The sequence below is a fragment of the Chrysemys picta genome, chromosome 19 (genome assembly GCF_011386835.1).
Source record: "Chrysemys picta bellii isolate R12L10 chromosome 19, ASM1138683v2, whole genome shotgun sequence".
In the NCBI taxonomy this organism is placed as follows: domain Eukaryota; kingdom Metazoa; phylum Chordata; order Testudines; family Emydidae; genus Chrysemys; species Chrysemys picta.
This window is the reverse complement of record NC_088809.1, coordinates 3915490-3934905: the sequence shown is the minus strand read 5'-3', so window position 1 is coordinate 3934905 and position 19416 is coordinate 3915490. Positions and strand designations below refer to the sequence as shown.

Genomic DNA, 19416 nt, shown 5'->3' with positions numbered 1-19416 from the left:
CTGTACATCAGCCGGAAGTCAAGGCCCCACTCATTTAAATGTGACCTAAAGGATCATGATGAGGTCATCACACAACTGGCTTGTGAATCCCCACAGTACAGGGTCTGTTTGAGTCACGGTTGGGAGAAGTGATTGCACATCACTTCCCCCTTCTTAATTACTCCTGATCTTTCACTCGTAGCCCCAAAACTTTCCTCCAAGGAGCGGCACACCTCCTCATCCCCATCACAAAGTCCTCAGGAACCAGGGATAGTGCTAAGAGGTATTGCTTTAATGAGGAGTTTAATTGCTATAAGGAGTTTAATGGTGGTGTAAACAGAGGCAGAATATAATTACATACCAGAAAGCGTGAGGAGAGATCCTGGTAATAGCAGGGCTGTGTTAGCTGGATACACTTACAAGCATTCTTGTGTTAGACAAGGAACACAAATACCTGTGCAATAGGCATACCTTTGTGGCACATTTCATTAATAATTCATCTGAAACTGGAATGAAAACACAGGAACATATACCAACATTTATGCCAAACGCTGGCGTTTGAAAACCTAAATATTTCAGTACATGCATTTTTGTAAGGTTGCCAACACAGTAGGGATGCCAACCCTCCAGGATTGTCCTGGAGTCCCCAGGAATTAATCTTTAATTAAAGATTATGTGATTTGAAGAAACCTCCAGGAATACATCCAACCAAAATTGGCATCCCTACAACACAGCTGCTAGCCAGTCAGGAAGGGCTGTCTGAGTACTTTCCAGAGACAAACATTAGGGATTTTAGAAAGATATTTGATTATTAAAACACATCAAGGATCTTTGGTGAAAAATAAGATTCTTACCTCATATATTTTGATTTTATTACAAGTACACCTCTACCTCGATATAATGTGACCCGACATAACACGAATTCGGATATAACATGGTAAAGCAGTGCTCCGGGGAGGCGGGGATCTCCGCACTCCGGTGGATCAAAGCAAGTTCAATATAAAGCAGTTTCACCTATAATGCGGTAAGATTTTTTGGCTCCCGAGGACAGCGTTATATCGAGGTAGAGGTGTAATAATATTTTGCACATTTATAGCATCTTTTATCCAAGTTTTCATTTGTCTGGTCTCTCTAAATTGTGCAGTGTCAGGGGCCATCTCTGATTATGTACTGTACCTAGTTCAGTGGGGGCCCAAACCCAGCAGTACTGTAATATAACATATTTCAGGATAATTTTCCCAGCCACTAAAATGCAGGCACCTCTGAAGTTAAACATAGCAACTCGTTAGCATGGCACAGCAAAACTACCTACCAGTTTAGGACAGAATGCGAAGAAGCTTACCTCATGCAACTGAAAAAGCCTTGCTCAGTTTGGAGATGCATGAGCTGATCTGGACAGACAAACTAAGCTGGAAGTGAAAATCATGAGTTCTAATCCTTGCTCTGACACCGACTAGCTGTGGGGTTGTCATCGCTCTGTACCTCAGTTTTCCCATCTGTAAAATGAGGATAATACCACCTACCTCCGAAACGTTGGAGGGTGGATTAGCTTCTTTGAACACACAAAGCCTTAAACAACAGCTAAGTCTCTTTGTTTTGGGTTTTTCCTCCTCCATCCTGAGCAGTTATCTTAAAAGTAAGGCTATAGATACTTTGGTGGGAGTTCCCTTTTCATTCACCTTTGTGCTGTTTTCCTCCCAAGGAGGAGAGCAACTGAAGGACAGCATTCTTAGCTGCAACTTAGAACTGCCCTGCCTTGTACCACAACCTTCACATCAACAAAGTGTGGGTTGCTTCCCTTGTGCAGATGGACGCACAGCCTTAAAATTCAGGAAGAGGCAAGCAGAGGAAGTGTATTAATAAAGCAGTGTGTGTACAGGATATTGCGTTCTTACCTAAAGATCTGGTGAAGATGTGCCAGATGAGCTGGTTTGCAAAGTGGGAGATATTAAAAGAGGAAGTGATTTGAGAGCAGTAACTTTCTGTTCCAACCTTGTGTTGTGCTTACCGTTTCTGAAGAGCCGACAGGCTGTGGTCATTTCTGGAACGATGAATCCTGGTCTCTATCTTCCATTCTACAGCTGAAATTAAGATTACCCAGACCATGCTGACCGTGCAGCACGCAGGGATGAGACGTATCCTGCTCGGGGAGTCTATAAAACTACAACATTCTGAGTGGCATCAGCAAAAGAATAAATAGGCAATGAGAGAATCTCCTCATGACAAGCAAGGACTGAATGTTTTGCGTTGGACGTGCTGTTCACAAACCCAGGCCCACAGCCCTGGGATGGAGCAAGCCACAAGAAGCAAATTCCAGCATTTCATGAGCCCGAGCAGGACCAATAAGCACAGTTACAAAGCCCCACGGCTCTAGCTAACTCAGCTTTGTGGCATCCTCACTCTCCACACCACTGGTGATTTGGGTTCTGTCAGTAACCAAAGGGAGACGCGCTATGACACGTGGAAACCACCTGTACGGAAAAGCCTCTTTGGGCGTAGATATTTCACCTAGGTAGGTGCAAAGCAGTGTGGAATGGAGGCTGGGGACAAGGTGTGTAGGGGATAGCTGTTGTTCAGGCATCTTTGTCACAGAATGCCTCAGGCTCCATTAGTTTCTGGGTCTCCTGATGTACTTCCCAGCTGAGCAATATTGGCCTTATTACCCCTTTACCTATAGATCTAGGTTGGTTATTTCCCGGGTTCTCACAACACATTTTTTGGTGACCTCAGAGTGCGGCCACCAGACAATTGCTCCTAAAATACTTAATGAACTTTAGGAAAAATAAATAAATATGCACATGTCCAAATCATAGTAATTTATTTATATATATTTTTCCCCCCAGATTCAATAATACAAATAACAGATAGTTGTGTGTATTCTTTACTGGACCTATACAGAATAGAAACACAAACAAGGTGCTTTGCATGTTCTTGTCTTTTGTTGTTGTTTCTTTTCCTTTTTTTTGCTTTTGGGTTTTTTTAAAAATTTGCCAGCTAGTAAGTCTGCTGCTGTGAAAAGTGATATTTGTATGTTTGTTAACAACACTTTTCACAGCAGCAGACTTGCTAGCTAGCTGGGAGGCAGCGAAAAGTGATATTAACAAACATACAAATATCACTTTTCACAGCAGACTTATGCAGGCCTGGCAAGCCAGGTTAAGCCTTGGTCGGATGGGGAAGTGGGTAGGGAGGCAGCATGGGCCCGGGGTGATAGGGTGGATGGGTGTGGGACCGGGGGATGGAGCCCGCTGGGCCCTGCGACTGGGGGACAGAGCCTGCGGCCGGAATCTGCCGCCGTTGCGTGGCTGGGAGTCTGAGCTCCACTACCCCTGGGAGGGTGGGGAACTCACACCAGCTGTCTGCTCCTCTGGCATTTGTGCTTCTGGAGGGGGGCAGAGGCAGCAGCGCTCTCCCAACGCTGTAAAAAGCCCACCTCCGCGAGGGGAATAGCTCCCAGCACAGCTCCCAGCGCTGTAGCACTATCTATACTACCACTTTACAGCACTGAAACTTGCATCGCTCGGGGGGGAGGGGGGAAATGTTTTTTCACACCCCTGAGCGAGGAAAGTTTCAGCGCTGTAAGTGGCACTGTAGACAAGCCCTAAATGACTTGCCCAACGTCAGAGGGAAAGCCTGTGGCAGATCAGGGATTTAAACTCATGTCTCCCAAGTCTGAGGCTATAGCCCTAATCGCTGGACTGTCTTCCTCTTCCTTTCCAAGCCCGTCGTTGGCATTCTCCACACCGTGTTAGGCTTGCACAGCAATCCCCAAGCCAGGATCAATCAACAACTCTAAAGTTTACTACAGAGATTGAATAAAAACCCCAAACAACTGTTTGCTGAACATCCAGCACAAACCACAACAAAGGAGCGCCAGAGAGAGAGCGAGTGCTTTGGTCTTTAATGTAAATTTATTGCAATTGTGACAGAGAACTCGACATTATTCTATCTGCTCCTTATTAATCATATCTGGACTTGCACTCTTCTTAAACTTCATTGGAAGTGAAAGCTAAATCCAGGTTGACCTGCCTCCCAGAGTGATGGGCTGCATTAACTTAAAACCCGCTCCATGTGGGCTATGAACAACTGAACAAATATGAACACACTGGATTTTGAAATAGGACAAGTGACACAGCTCCCTGCACCCATCTGACAGAGGAAATGCACCAGATAAACTCAGTAAGGGACCAATTCTGCGCCACGGAAGTCAAGGGGAGTTTTGCCATTGACTTCAAAGGCCCAGGAGCAGCCTTTAGAGACAATCTCAACCCTACAGACAACCCTCAACAGAACGCAAGAGACACAGTAGCAGCCTCCCAGTGCACGGTGCACCCGAGCCAGGCAACATGCATGGAACAGGGAGGGGTCACGGATTCACTCAGGCACGCGCGCCACTTCTCCGCAATTCAGGGAACAACTGAGACCTGGAAACTCGACACAGCGTCTGCACCAGTTTTCATTTCACGCCTGCTCCCTCCTGCCCTGGTTCGGAACAAACAGCCAAGCAGAAGTGGGTTCCTTAGACTAAGGTGGGTTGGGCTATTGCCAACAGAGTGAATGATACGTAAGGGGAAAGGTCTGACAGCCCAGGGGCAAAGCCACCTTGCTCCCCTCACCCTAATAATGAAGGCGGCCAAGGCTCTCTTACTTACCGTTAAACAGTTCTTTGCCCCAGGCAAAACGGGCGAGTAGAATTTTGCAAGGTAACAGTGTGACGCTTTTCCCCATTCTCTCTCCGGGGGTCAGGAAAGGACGTGCTTTTCTGTCCCCACTAAAAGCTTTAGCCCCTGCAGGCTCCATTTGCCAGGAAAGGAAACAGTATGACCAGACCCCCGCCCCCTCTTCACTCTCTCCTCCAGAGAGCATAGGCTGCAGAAGTTTCAACAGAAACCAGGCTGAATCGGAGCTAGCAGAGGTCCGGGTGTACTAATGGTTGCAGACAAAGTCATCTGGATGCAGAAGGGCAAGTTCTTTGTGATTCAGATTTAATGCGAACCAATCTCCCCTCACAGAAATTAATCAGGGAGAGCTAGTACGGTGTGCAAGAGGCAGAACACCACAGTCCACGCTGAGCGGGTTAGCTGCCAGGCCCGGCCATACGGACAGGGCCAGTTAGAACCGGCAGGTTCTTTTCACTGCTCCTATCGTCTCCATCTGCAAATGAAAAGGACATCGGGTGTCATCAGCCCAGCACCAGCTCCGGCTTTCGCACCATCCGCCACAGACAGCAGAGCGGCACAGCGAGGCACTTTGCACTAGATTCATACGGTGAGCGCAGTTAACTGGCCACTGGATCACGGGGGAATCCTGTATGCACAGGTCTGGAGGGGGGAGAACAAGGCTGGAAAGAGAGGACCTGAGACTGATTGCTCTGGTGTCCCTTCCCCAAGGTTGGCCAACTGCTAGCACAGCAGTGACAGCTGGTACAGAGAACAGGGGCTAAATTCTGCCGTCATATTGACTTCCATGCATGTCTATCCCTCCACCTCGGGGAGTGCAGAAGGGCTCCTCGCTAGGGTAGCTAGGCACAGGTGCCAATCAATCTGGAATATGGCCCAGCAGCCCAGTTTCTCAAGGGAAATTCTCTTCCAAAGGGGGGAAAAAGGGTTCTTGATGTTCTGCTCAGGTCAGCTTTCCCTTTGTGCCGTGAGAGGCTCAGCCTGGGGCAGAGACCAATGCAAGCGAGGGTCCCCAGGCATCAGAACTGAATGGAATGCAAGCTCAGCAAAAAGGCAGGAGTAGAGCCTAATGGTTTCGCTGTGCAGAATTAACTGAGAACCCGAAGACCTGACTGTATTCAGACTGTAACCTCTTTGGGGTAGGGGCTGTCCCTTACCATGTGTTTGTGCAACACCTCACATGATGGTGCCCCAAACTCAGCTGGGCTCCTGGGGGCTCCTATAAGACTAATCATAACAAAAGCCCAGCTTGTTGGGTGAAGCGAGACGGTGACCATGGGCCCAGTGGTTCCATATACAGAATGCGCCCCTCAGTGCATTCCTTTGCAGGCTGTGTTAATATACACAGAGTGCACAGACGCCATGCTCTGCTTCTTGGGGACAGGCCCCAGGGGATACTTACATCCTTAAACACTTATCTTTCCCTCCACTGGCTACTCGCTGTCCATCCGGGCTCCAATCCACTGCAAACACCTACCAACAAAGAGAGAGAGGCGCTCCCGTCACTCCTTTAGGGCCACGCAGCCCCGGTGGCAGGGAAGAACCTCAGGCCCCTGGCAGAAGACACCCCCAGCTGTTCAGAGACACTGGTGGTGGCCACAGCATTTGAGAGCCCTCTGCCCTCTCTAGGCGGGTTACTGTGAGCCCCTCGGCGAACGGCATCCTACCTCGTCTGCATGGCCGGGGAGATCGATGGCCAGCTTCCCCGTCTTGGCGTCCCACACCTTCAGCGTGCTGTCACTGCTCCCGCTCACCAGGAGGCGGCTGTCTGCAGACCAGGCGATCTGGTAAACAGCAGAGACGTGCCCTCTCAGGGAGGTGAGGTATCTGACAGAGATGAGAAGGGGTGGAGATGGGCTGTTAGACACACACGCATGCTCTGAATCAGAGATACAAGGGACATGCCCAAGGTCACAGTAAGTCAGTGGCACAGCAGGGAACCAGGAGCTCAGAGTCCGAATGCCCTGCTCTAATCACTAGGTGCACGACCTCAAAAGCAAAAGGTAACTACTGTGTGTGTGTGTGTGCGCGTGTGCGCGCATGCAAGGCTGCAGAGGGGAAGGTCCTGGCTCAGCCATGGCAGGGAGACAGGCGCATTTCCTTCTGTGTTACTGCATGGAGTGAACTGCAAACCTCGCATCTGTAATAGAACGAGAGAACCTACTTTCCCGTCCTGCCATCCCAGAGCTTGATGGACTTGTCAAAGGAAGCACTGGCTATTATCCGGGTGTCTGGGGAGAAGAGCACTTGGTTGATCAATGCCTGGTGGCCAGTCATTCTCTCCAGCGCCTTCTTGTCCTCTGCTGGGGCCCACAGGAACAGCGTGAAGTCATCTGATCCAGACACTAGCCTTTCCGGTCCCTGCCCCTGCGATCAACAAACAATCAGCGCACCCCAGCACTGAGCCTCGGCTCACACAGACTGAGCCTCTCACAGCTCAGACGCAAAGCCGACGCAGACATAAACTGGAGGAAATCTTTAACCAGTCACGTAGATTTATTTATTCGTTTTTTTGTCAGCAGCAACGATAGGAAGCCTGGCATGGGGGAGCGGGGGGGGGATTTCTTAACGGAGACTTACCCTGACTTGGTCGTACCTGTGCTGCGCCTTCTCTTTCAGTTCTGCCACTGTGTGCAGGAGAGAAGGGAGATTAGCGATCGGGAGCTTAAAGGAAAAGTGTAACATCTCTAAAGCCAGGATCTAAGACATCTTCTCCCTCCAGATTTGTGACTCAAGAAGGATTTTGACAGGGACATTGTGAGGGGTTTAGAACAACGTCCTCTTCAGAGGGTCACACTTTTAACAATGAAATGCAGTGCTTGTGTAGCATTCCCAATCTGCGGTGCTCATGGTTTTATTTTCTAGACAGAGAAACGGGGGGGACCCAGCTCCCCCATGTGACCTTGGAATAGAAGCCAGGTCTTCTGACTCTTAGTGCTGTGCCCTACCCACTGGGCCATGCTACCTCCTCCCCCGATTCCTCTCCAGCCTGCAATGTACTTAATGCTCTTACGGGTGCCACTCATGTCTTGCGGGTTGACAGAGGCTTCGGCGGGTTCAAAGGCCCCTGTGCGGAGAACGTAGTCGGTGCTCAGAGCCATGGTGTTCACCCAGTGCCCGTGGCCCTGCAGGGTGCGGCAGAGAATTCCCTGAAAGCAAAAAAGCCACCTGCTTAGAAAGGGACTCACAGGGAGACAGCAGCAGTGCAAGGATTAGTCCACAGGACCTCCCGGCTACACCTTCCATCAGCTATGGGCAGTGCCAGGATCAGACCATGGGACATCCCAGCTTCCAAGGAGCAGACGAGATTCCAATTGGAAACAATCATCGCGGTTCCTTAAATCCGCCAGAGGGGGGTGCTGTTGAGCCATGGGTGGCATGTGCTGCCTCTGCCCAGAAAGCAAGCGAGCACATGCAGCTAAAGCCACGAGGCAATGCAGGGCCAGGATGGGCGACAACTTGGTTATTTCCAACTTTTAGGAACAACAAAAAAGGTTTGATGCATCGTTTTATTTGCGCTACCTCCCCGCCCAGGCCCCTGGCGTCGAAGTCGACCCACGCCAGGCTGCCGCACTTACATCCTGGCCTCTCCAGACCTTGATGGTTCTGTCCTGGGAGGAGGAGAAGAGCAGGCCATCTCCGCCCCACTTCACGCACGTGACCGACTGCGTGTGCCCGGTGAGGATCTTATCGCACCGGCCCGTGACGGTGTCCCAGATGCGGATGCTGCAGTCCTTGGAGGCACTGGCCAAGTAGCGGCACTCGGGATTTCTAGAAGGAAAATTGGAAGCCAGTGAAGGCGCAGGACAGCAAATCTGGCCTCCTCTTCCCACGCATCGACTGGGTCTGCATCAGCTCCATGGCTGGGGAGAGTTAAGGGCATCCTTACAGAAAGGCAACCCTCCCATTTGACCTCTGCTCTCAAGCTAAGAAGGGACAGGTCAGTTAACAGCTGGCACCAAGCCTGCAACATGACCACTGCACGCGCCAATCAAGGAGAGGACTGGCAGAGCCTGGAGTGCAAGGCAGTGGAAATGCTGCTCATCCCTCTCTGCAGGAATGGAGCAAGGAGCCTGCCTGGCTGGCTGGAGACACAGATCCTGAGTTCTCCAGAGCACAGGCAGGATCTTCGACCTCCTCCCCATCCCCCGCTCCTCCTTTTATAACCAGTTTTCGTTAATCCAGTTAATTATTTCCAAATCGCTAGGATTTCCTACTGAGGAATTCAATTTGCAAGGCTCTGCTCCATAGGGGCTATTTTTAATGTTGATAACCTCTTGGATCGTCTACAGCCCCCCCCCCCCCCCGCCTCTCTTGGAGGTGGAGCTTTCTCAGATGGAGGGGATAAAGAGCTTGTGCGGTTAATCAGCCTGCGGGAGAAATTAACCAGATGGCAGAGGCGGCTGGGGCTGCAGGGGGCGCAGGCGGAGCAGTCAGCGTGGGCAGGGTGCATGAGGCATAGACACCATGGGCTAGTGATTGGCACACAGGACTGGGAGCCAGGACCAGCCAGGTGCTAATCGCAGCTCTAACTACAACTCTCTGCGCAGCTCTGGGTAAGCCACCCCCAGCTCCCCGCGCTCTCCCCCGTGTACAATGGAGGTAGCACAGCCTCACCTCCCAGGAACAAGGCTGGGGTAACATTTGCACAGCGCTTTGAAAACATAAAGCAAAGGCTCCTGAAACTTACCCTAGCCTTTTATCCATCCATCTCAAAGCTCGTTAGAAAGGAGAGCTGGCATCACTATCTCCATTATACAGCAGGGGAAACTGAGGCACAAGAGAGCCATGCCAAGCCCAAGGTTGCATCACAGGTTGGGGGCAGAGCTGGGACTAGAGCCTGGGTCTCCTGGCTCCCAGCTCAGTGCCCAATTCACTGGCTGCTTTTCAGCATCACTCTGTACATACTTACTCTGCCATCACCAAGGCAAGGGGCAGGCCTCTCCTCGCTGGCAAAGCAAGGAGGCTGGCCTGAAGGTCACTTACATGTGGAGTGGTTCCCAACACAGCCACGTGATCCATTTGGAGTGTCCGGCGAGCACCCTGCCAATCTGATTCCCTGTGTCTGGGTCCCAGAGAAATATCTGTACAACAGAGCAAGCGAGGTGGCTAGATCACAGCTACCACCCAACGGGCATCCCGGGGAAAGTCACGCTCCATTTGCCCTTCCAGTCCAGCTACTCCAGGCCAAGAGTGCAAGGATGGACCTTGGCTCGGGCAGGGGGATGAAGAGTGGATTCCTTTCCTGACCTCGGCAGCCACCAGGTGACACCCTGAGGCAGGAGATTTTGTTCACCCCCATCTTAGCCCACACTGCTGCAAAACCATCAGCCATCAAATTATCCAGCTCTTTTCGCAGGCCCGCTTGAGCTGTCCACACCCAGTGCCAATGCCTGCCGAGCGCTGGGAGAGCCAGGACGTGCTAAACGGTGGTTATTATCGGACTCTGCAGGTGGGACACACGCTGGCTTTTTATTGGGTTTTTCTTGCCTTCTGAATAAATGCTCCTCCAAGGAGCTGAGGCATTAATCATTTGCCCAGGGGAGGCCAGGAACTGGAGCAGAACAGCTCACAGGGTTAGTTTAAACCAGAACGTCCCTGTGGTGGGAAGAACATCTCAACAGCCCAACACTGTGGCATTTAATTTCAAAAGGGGGAACTATGCAAAAATGAGGGGGTTAGTTAAACAGAAGTTAAAAGGTACAGTGACTAAAGTGAAATCCCTGCAAGCTGCATGGGCGCTTTTTAAAGACACCATAATAGAGGCCCAACTTCAATGTATACCCCAAATTAAGAAACACAGTAAAAGAACGAAAAAAGAGCCACCGTGGCTTAACAACCATGTAAAAGAAGCAGTGAGAGATAAAAAGACTTCCTTTAAAAAGTGGAAGTCAAATCCTAGTGAGGCAAATAGAAAGGAGCATAACGCTGCCAAATTAAGTGCAAGAATGTAATAAGAAAAGCCAAAGAGGAGTTTGAAGAACGGCTAGCCAAAAACTCCAAAGGTAATAACAAAATGTTTTTTAAGTACATCAGAAGCAGGAAGCCTGCTCAACAACCAGTGGGGCCCCTTGATGATCGAGATACAAAAGGAGTGCTTAAAGACGATAAAGTCATTGCGGAGAAACTAAATGGATTCTTTGCTTCAGTCTTCACGGCTGAGGATATTAGGGAGATTCCCAAACCTGAGCTGGCTTTTGTAGGTGACAAATCTGAGGAACTGTCACAGATTGAAGTGTCACGAGAGGAGGTTTTGGAATTAATTGATAAACTTAACATTAACAAGTCACCGGGACCAGATGGCATTCACCCAAGAGTTCTGAAAGAACTCAAATGTGAAGTTGCGGAACTGTTAACTAAGATTTGTAACCTGTCCTTTAAATCGGCTTCTGTACCCAATGACTGGAAGTTAGCTAATGTAACGCCAATATTTAAAAAGGGCTCTAGAGGTGATCCTGGCAATTACAGACCGGTAAGTCTAACGTCTGTACCGGGCAAATTAGTCGAAACAATAGTTAAGAATAAAATTGTCCGACACATAGAAAAACAAACTGTTGAGCAATAGTCAACATGGTTTCTGTAAAGGGAAATCGTGTCTTACTAATCTATTAGAATTCTTTGAAGGGGTCAACAAACATGTGGACAAGGGGGATCCAGTGGACATAGTGTACTTAGAGTTCCAGAAAGCCTTTGACAAGGTCCCTCACCAAAGGCTCTTATGTAAATTAAGCTGCCATGGGATAAAAGGGAAGGTCCTTTCATGGATTGAGAACTGGTTAAAAGACAGGGAACAAAGGGTAGGAATAAATGGTAAATTCTCAGAATGGAGAGGGGTAATTAGTGGTGTTCCCCAAGGGTCAGTCCTCGGACCGATCCTATTCAACTTATTCATAAATGATCTGGAGAAAGGGGTAAACAGTGAGGTGTCAAAGTTTGCAGATGATACTAAACTGCTAAAGATAGTTAAGTCCAAAGCAGACTGTGAAGAACTTCAAAAATCTCACAAAACTAAGTGACTGGGCAACAAAATGGCAAATGAAATTTAATGTGGATAAATTTAAAGTAATGCACATTGGAAAAAATAACCCCAACTATACATACAATATGATGGGGGCTAATTTAGCTACAACAAGTCAGGAAAAAGATCTTGGAGTCATCGTGGATAGTTCTCTGAAAACGTCCATGCAGTGTGCAGAGGCGGTCAAAAAAGCAAACAGGATGTTAGGAATCATTAAAAAGGGGATAGAGAATAAGACTGAGAATATATTATTGCCCTTATATAAATCGATGGTACGCCCTCATCTCGAATACTGCGTACAGATGTGGTCTCCTCATCTCAAAAAAGACATACTGGCACTAGAAAAGGTTCAGAAAAGGGCAACTAAAATGATTAAGGGTTTGGAATGGGTCCCATATGAGGAGAGATTAAAGAGGCTAGGACTCTTCAGCTTGGAAAGGAGGAGACTAAGGGGGGATATGATAGAGGTCTATAAAATCATGAGTGATGTGGAGAAAGTGGATAAGGAAAAGTTATTTACTTATTCCCATAATACAAGAACTAGGGGGTCATCAAATGAAATTAATAGGCAGCAGGTTTAAAACAAATAAAAGGAAGTTCTTCTTCACGCAGCGCACAGTCAACTTGTGGAACTCCTTACCTGAGAAGGTTGTGAAGGCTAGGACTATAACAGCATTTAAAAGAGAACTGGATAAATTCATGGTGGTTAAGTCCATTAATGGCTATTAGCCAGGACGGGTAAGGAATGGTGTCCCTAGCCTCTGTCTGTCAGAGGATGGAGATGGATGGCAGGAGAGAGATCACTTGATCATTGCCTGTTAGGTTCACTCCCTTTGGGGCACCTGGCATTGGCCACTGTCGGTAGACAGGATACTGGGCTAGATGGACCTTTGGTCTGATCCGGTATGACCGTTCTTATGTTCTTAACTGCCTCCCGAGTGGCACCTAACTGCAGATGCTTGGCACCGAGTTAACGGTATAAATGGGCCGTCTCCAGGCTGACAGCAGGCCAGGCAGCTCAGGCTCCTCTGCTCTCATTTCTCTAAACCGATCCCAGGGGAAGTCAGTCCCCCTCTTCTTAGCGGTGGTTCAATCCCAGCTGACTCGGAGCGGAGGCAAAGGAATGAGGCTGTCCTTTCCCCAAGCGTGCTGGCGGCTGGGTTAGGAGTCGTTACTGTTAGCAGCGCTCCAGCAGTGCCTAGCGGTCCCAGCTGAGACTGGAGCCTCGTTGCGCTAGGTGCTGTATAAACACACAGCAAGAGACCCGAGAGGGAAAGGACGGATTATCATCCTCATTTTACAGAAGGAAACTGAGGCCCGGCGAGATGAAAGGACTTGCCCAAGATCACACAGGGAGGCTGCAGGAGAGCTGGGGACAGAACCCTCAGTCCCAGGCCCATGTCTCAACCACACCACCATCCCGCATGGCTGCTCACAATGGCTACCCACAGGCAGGCCCAGCTTGCTACAATGAGGAGAGAAGACCCAGGAGGGTGCCCGGCAGGCCCTGCGCCCTGAAGGAGCAGGGACAGCTGAGCCTGGGATTCTGAAACAACAAAACCTCTCAGTAGTGGCAACAAGCACGTCCCACTGCGGCTCTCTAAGCGAAGAGCTACCTCCCCGGGGCCCATTCCCAGCAAGCAAGCAGCCTCCCAAACAAGGAGCTAACCCTTAAAGGTACAGCACCAGCTGCCCTGTGCTTCTGCCAGAATACAAGCCCCCGACCGAGCCACGGGGTCTCCAACGCGGCAAGAGCAGCACAGGAGTATGTCCGGCCTGTGGGGAACGGCCCTGCTTCAATGCTGTTCACCCGGCTCCCAGGCTCGGAGACGGGAGCGTCAGAGCGCTGAACCCGAATATTCCCGGCAATCTGTTCTCCCACAGGGACTGGCCAAGCCAGCGACACACAAAGAGAACAAACCCCGGGGAGCGCTAAGCAGGGAGTTGGCTCTGACGGGTGCAGGTGAGGAGTCAATGCCACTGCTGCTTGCAGGGTTTAAACACACGCCCCCCACCCTGGAGACCGACAGCACTTAGCCTGCAGCAGAGCCCGGCTCAGCATGGCCCAGTGCCTGGGATTCTGGAGCCCTGGGTTCTATCCCCAGCTCTGCCGGTGACCTCGGGTAAACCACCTGTCTCTGGGCTTGTTTCCCTTCCCCTCCCTTTGTCCCGCCTACTTTGGGGCAGAGTCTCTCCAGCCTCTAGCGCAGCGAGGCCCTGATCTCAGCCGGGCCCTTTAGGCGCTGCTGCCGTTCATAATAAACACCAGAATCCACAGCAGGACCGAGGCTGCATCAGCAGCTGCACTGGCGAGGGAGTGATGCCAGCAAGGCACCCGCCATCAGGCTCCAGAGAGATTCACCGCTCTGCAAGTGCCAGCCAAAGGCACAGCCCCTACAGCCTGTACGCACCCCGCAGCTAGACAGAGGGAATGTCCAGGAGCTGGTCTCCCAACCACGCAGCATGGAGAGCTGCCTGCAGGGGGCAGCACAGGACACAACGCACCAAACAACCAACCAGGGCTGCTCAAAGGGATCTTTGCAAACCCGTGTCAATGAACCCCAGCAGCGTGCGGATCTCCTGCTGGGGATGTGCCTCCGAGCCCCTCGTGGGAACGCCTGGGCGAGTAGCTAAAGTGCAGTTGTGTTCCATTGGCCTAGACCCGACGACTATCACAGGAGCAACCGGACACATCCATCATAACCCAGCCACCGCCGATTTCCCTCCAGGCCACAGGGATTCCTGCTCTCCAGTTCCACGCCCGGGTTTGAACAAAGACCCAGCCGCGTTACTCCTTCCACGGCGGTGAGAGGGGCAGACTCATAACCCAGGAGGCTGGTGCTGGCCCAGTCTGGTTTCAGTCCATCGATGGGGGTGCGAGGGCTCCCCCAGAGAGGAAGAGAGCTCTCCATGAGATGTCTCCGGGGCAGATCTCCCCACCCCACGCCCAGGCCTGGCCCCGCACAGAGGAATCCGGCCCCTCGTTGAGCCAAAGCCGACACATACCTGACTGTTTTTGCACCCTGAGGCGAGCTTCCTGCCGTCGGGAGACCAGGCGATGCTGAGGACCCAATGCCTGTGACCTGCCGACCGGAGAGAGTGCAGGGGTGAGGAGAGCCCCCCATCCTGGAGGTGGCCCTGTCTTCAAGGGGCAGCTGTGGTCTGGGGAGGGAACAGGACTCCCCTGCACTCGTTCCAGCCTGACTTCCTGCGCTTTGCTAGCTCAGTGAGCAGCTGCTCTTCTTGTTGAGCCGTGGCCTGGGCACTTGTAGAGCACGTCCGGGAGGGGAACAGCCGGGCCCAGGAATCGAGGCAGCTTGCACAACATGTGCAGTGCTCACTCGGTGATGTGCTTCTCACACCGAGCCAGCACCAGGCCCAAAGCCCCGACCCCTGTATGCAAAGTGCCCCGGAACGGGACCGCGCTGCACACATGGGGGAACCGAGTCACTGCAACGAGCCCAGCTCAGCAGTCTCCCCACGAAGGGAAGCTGGGGGGAGGCGGGGGCAGAGGGAGCAGCGGCTGGGGCGACCTGGTGAACTCATCAGCATTGCAGAGCCACCGCTACCCTCTGGAGCATGAGCAACTCAGGGAACCCAGGGGCCATGCTCTGCTGCCCGGCGAGGCTATCAGGAGGGATGGGCACAGACTCAGAACACCCCATGGGGTCCCCCCTCGCCCGTTGCACCCACCTTTGGCCGTGAAGTGTGGCGTCTCTGTGCTGAGGTCCCAGAAGCGCACGGTGGTGTCACCGGAGCCGCTCGCCAGGTACCTGAGATGGTGAGGAAGAGGCTGTCTGGGCTCAGGGTGGCAGGTGGTGCCGAGGCTCCTTCCCGGTCCGTTCCCCCCTCCCCACTACCAGGGGGTTATAACCTTTGGCAGCCTTGTTCTCCAGCCATTCGGCGCGGTCCTGCCTCCCGCCCGGCAATCCCCAGCCCTCCTGCCCTTACTTTCCAGTGGGGCTGAAGGCTACGGAGATGACAGCCTCGGTGTGCCCCTCCAAAGAGCTGGTGCATCGCGTCACTGCCCGCACTTTGAATACAGCCTGGGGCTGGTAGATGATGTCGAGGACTCTCTCCGTCTCCACCACCTGCCCCGCCAGGGTCTTCTCCAGCGACGTGACGATTTCAGCATCGTGGACGTAGAAGGCCAAGGGCAGCGGCTCCTCCTGTGTGACAAGAGGCAGAGGCACTAGCCAGGGGCAGATTTCAGCAGGACTGGCTCATACAGCCGTCCTGTTCTCCCATCCCCCGGCCCGGAAAACAGTTTGGGACCCTGTGTGCTTCCTGTTACTCCTTCCCAGGGCAGCCCCAGGCTGGGGAGAGGCACTAGCTCAGAACTGATGCAGTGGTTAACAAATCTGCCCTAGGGTGGATGGGAAAGACAGACAGACACACACCCCCCCCCACGTCTGTGCCAATCCCTCAGCATCTAGGGAGTCCTGGGGACAGAGTCCCTGGCAGGGCAGGCCCAGGCAGTGCTACGAATGGCGTCTATACAGCCAGAAGGAGCAGAGCCATGGGCATTGCAGCAGAGATCCCACTGCTCATCTCTCACTTTCCCACAACTGACTGACTGGGGGCTCTGGCCCTGGCCCAGCAGGAGTGGTTCTAAGCATCCCAACACCGAGAAAAGCCTCATCCCCCTGTGCAATCCCACTCCCCGGATGGGGCTGGGATGAAGCCTGTGGATACCAGCAGTTTGCTGCACCCCCATTAGAGCAGCGGGGGGCGCACAGAGGCCCCTTGGGAAGTACCTTCTGGAGCAGTGCGTTGCAGACCAGCTGCAGCTTCTCCGGCGTGATATCAACGGGCACATCAAAGGGGGACCCCAAGATCTCGCCAGCCTCATCTTTGAACAGGATCAGCAGCCTCTCCACGTCCCCTTGCATCGTGGCGACCTGCAAGCGCATTCCTGCATCAGGGGGGTCAGCCCCACACCAGGTGCGGCGCGACTATAAATCAAAACCACCGCGGCCAAAGAGATCGGCACCAGCAAAACCCACGCAGCGCTGAGTATACCACAGACAGAGAACTGCTCCACAGCTCCCTGTGACCGGACACTCTGCATCTCCACAGGGACTGTCATCAGAGGATCTCTAGGTGCTTTCCTGCCATTAGCCCTCACATCTGTTCCCCCCCCCCACACACACACACACACCCCCGACCATTATCCCCATTTTACAGGCTGGGAAATGGGCACAAAACCCCTGGGTCACCCAGCAGAGGCAGGTACAGAACCCGGGAAGCCTGACACCCAGAGCTCCACCATCTACCTGCTCCCCCGAGATACATTGTCAGCCTGCCCGATTCCGCTCAGTGCAATGCTCCAGAGTCCAGACCCTTCCTCCTCATGTCAGCCCCAGTGACCATCCCCACGTGTTCCTAGGACGTAGGGTGACCAGATGTCCCGATTTTATAGGGACAGTCCCGATTTTTGGGTCTTTTTCTTATATAGGCTCCAATTACCCCCCACCCCATGTCCCGATTTTTCACATTTGCTATCTGGTCACCCAGTGGGACGCCCTGGCTTGGGCTCCTTTGCACGAGTAACCCCAAAGCCCAGATCATTCGGCCAACCCCTCCTCCCCGCCACGAACTCTTTCCCTGGGGCTGGGGAGACTGGGGACGGGGGGGCGATTCACTCCCGCGGCTCCTTGCTCCTGCCCAGGTAAATCTCTCAGCCCAGGCTGGGCCCCACCTGCTGCAGTGGGGTCTCTCCTACGCTCAGCAGCCCCCTCCTGGCAGCTGGGGGGGGGTTAAACACCACCCCAAGGTCCGGCTTTACAATGGGAGGGACGCCCTCCTTCAACCCCAGGAGCGGCTAGGTCTCCCCAAAGGAAGGAAGGGATGGGGCAGGGCCCCTCATCCCAGCTCCCTCGATGGGCTGCTCTGGCTTCGTTTGCAGCCACAGGGCTCTCCAGGGGGGCCAGAAGGCAGCTCTTGCTGGAAGGGTTTTGGTTAGGGACACCTCCTCTGCCCCCAAGCCCCAGCAAACCCCCCACTCACCTGGGCACCCCCAGCCATGTGTTTACTGCTGCCCTGCCCACGTGGAGAGGAAGTGGTGAGCTCATCTCTGTGCGCCCGGGCTGCAGCTCGGCCGGGAAGCTCTGCTTCCACCTGCTGGAGAAGAGCGGCTATAGCAAGCGATCCTTGGACAAAGGGAATTGCAGCTGTGATGTAGGCACACAGCTGGGTCAAGCTGCCATAGGACAAAAAGATTCCCTGGGCAGATTTCTGCACGAAAGTGTGAGGGAGAGAGAAAATAACCAGCCTTAAAAACCCAGCATCTGGGGGCAAGCTGTCATGGAAAGAGGGAATAGAGAAGAGAATGGGAGTATTTTAGTTATTTCACTCCAGACTGTAAAAGAAAGACACACCAAATGAGGGCACAAGGGTCTATCCAGGTTCTGGCAGTGGGGAAGTATCAAATGTTTTTCAGTTTCATGAATAGTACCTAGCGTGTTTAAAAGGATCCAGTCATGTTAACAGGCATTAAACCACTCCACAAATGGCCTCACCTATGTTACCAAGATCACCGGAGCTTATTCACATGCATTGTGGTAAAAATGCAATGTATGTTTCTACAGCGACTCTGCTTGTTTGCTTTTTGCATCTCTTAGCTGGACAGGGAAAAGAGGTGACTCAGTTTCATTTCGTTCTCAGGCGGTCGTGGTTTAGACCCTCTGCAATGTTTGGGTTACAAACCTTGCCAAAGACTAGGTCACTGTAAACATACAGACAGAAACCTATTTCTTTTGGTAATTTTATGGAAACCTCTCTCAGACTTTGTCTCCTAGGGTTTGTAGATCTTAGACGTGGCTTTTACCAAACCTATTCTGGGGCCTAGTTCAATTTGGCAGCATCCCTCTAAAAGAGCAGGAGTCTTTAGGTCTCAACTCAGAGATTTATTGTGGTCATGTAGTCTGACCTCCTGCAGAACGCAGGCCCGAGAGCCTGCCCAGGAATTTCTGCATCAAGTCCGTAACTTCTGAGAGAGCTAAAGCATCTTTTAGAAAGACCTGCAGTCGTGATCCCACAACATCCCTCATTCTGCAACAAGCTCTATGCAGGCAGAAACTGCGCCCATGTGGTCCCTCACGAGTCCATTCCCATGGCGCTCGTTACAGGATCAGGGCCTTAGACGGTACATACCATTAAGCGCTATACTGATTGTAATCACTTGTTACTCTTCAGCAAAGACTCAGCAGAAAGTTGCAGAAAATATTGGTACAGTCTGATATTCTAGTTCCAGATCATTTTGACAGATTAAAAAAAGAGAGGAACCATCCAAATCGTTTGGGAGGAAGCAGAGTCCGCTTTGATAAATTAATAATACCTAGTGCTTAGGTAGCATTTTTCATGTTGATCTCAAAGCACTTCACAAAGGAGATCAATATCATTCCCTCCCTGCCCACAACAAAGATCAGATCCTTTGTCAAAGTCAGAAAAATCAAATTATTGTCAGGCCTTCCCACCGCTACTTCCATCCTCATCCCTGGCCTTTTTTGTCATTGATTTTGTCACTAAGCTACTGGTAATGTTTTCAAAAGCACCTAAGTGACTTAGGAACCTGTGGCTCATTTTCAAATGTGATGTAGCACTTTAAGTCAATGGGATTTAGGCTCCTAAGTGCCTAAATCACAGGCAAGTTTGAAAATGGTATCCACTCTCAAGATTTCACACTTAGTCACCCCCCCCCATTTCAGAATTGTAGGACTTCCGCCGGTCCCTTCACTG

At 51.8% G+C, this 19416-nt stretch overlaps 1 protein-coding gene across 1 annotated transcript; it reads right to left on the bottom strand.

The window, feature by feature from the left end:
* Positions 1-2780: 2780 nt before the first annotated feature.
* Positions 2781-17831, bottom strand: NLE1 (notchless homolog 1). Its single transcript, XM_005298169.5, has 13 exons — positions 17686-17831; positions 16434-16577; positions 15628-15845; positions 15370-15449; positions 14683-14759; positions 9645-9742; positions 8237-8429; positions 7672-7807; positions 7239-7285; positions 6823-7025; positions 6326-6485; positions 6061-6131; positions 2781-5133 (listed from the first exon to the last, which is right to left on the bottom strand). The coding sequence occupies exons 1-13, from the start codon at positions 17701-17703 to the stop codon at positions 5121-5123; spliced, it is 1458 nt and encodes a 485-aa protein (XP_005298226.1). The 5' UTR covers positions 17704-17831; the 3' UTR covers positions 2781-5120.
* Positions 17832-19416: the final 1585 nt, after the last annotated feature.

Excerpts from the sequence above, each read along its gene's own strand:
- NLE1 (XM_005298169.5), bottom strand. Across the intron at positions 9,743-14,682 it reads CAGGGTGCAAAAACAGTCAG|ATATTTCTCTGGGACCCAGA; the intron begins GTATGTGTCGGC and ends TCTGTTGTACAG. Across the intron at positions 8,430-9,644 it reads TGTTGGGAACCACTCCACAT|AAATCCCGAGTGCCGCTACT; the intron begins GTAAGTGACCTT and ends TTTTCCTTCTAG.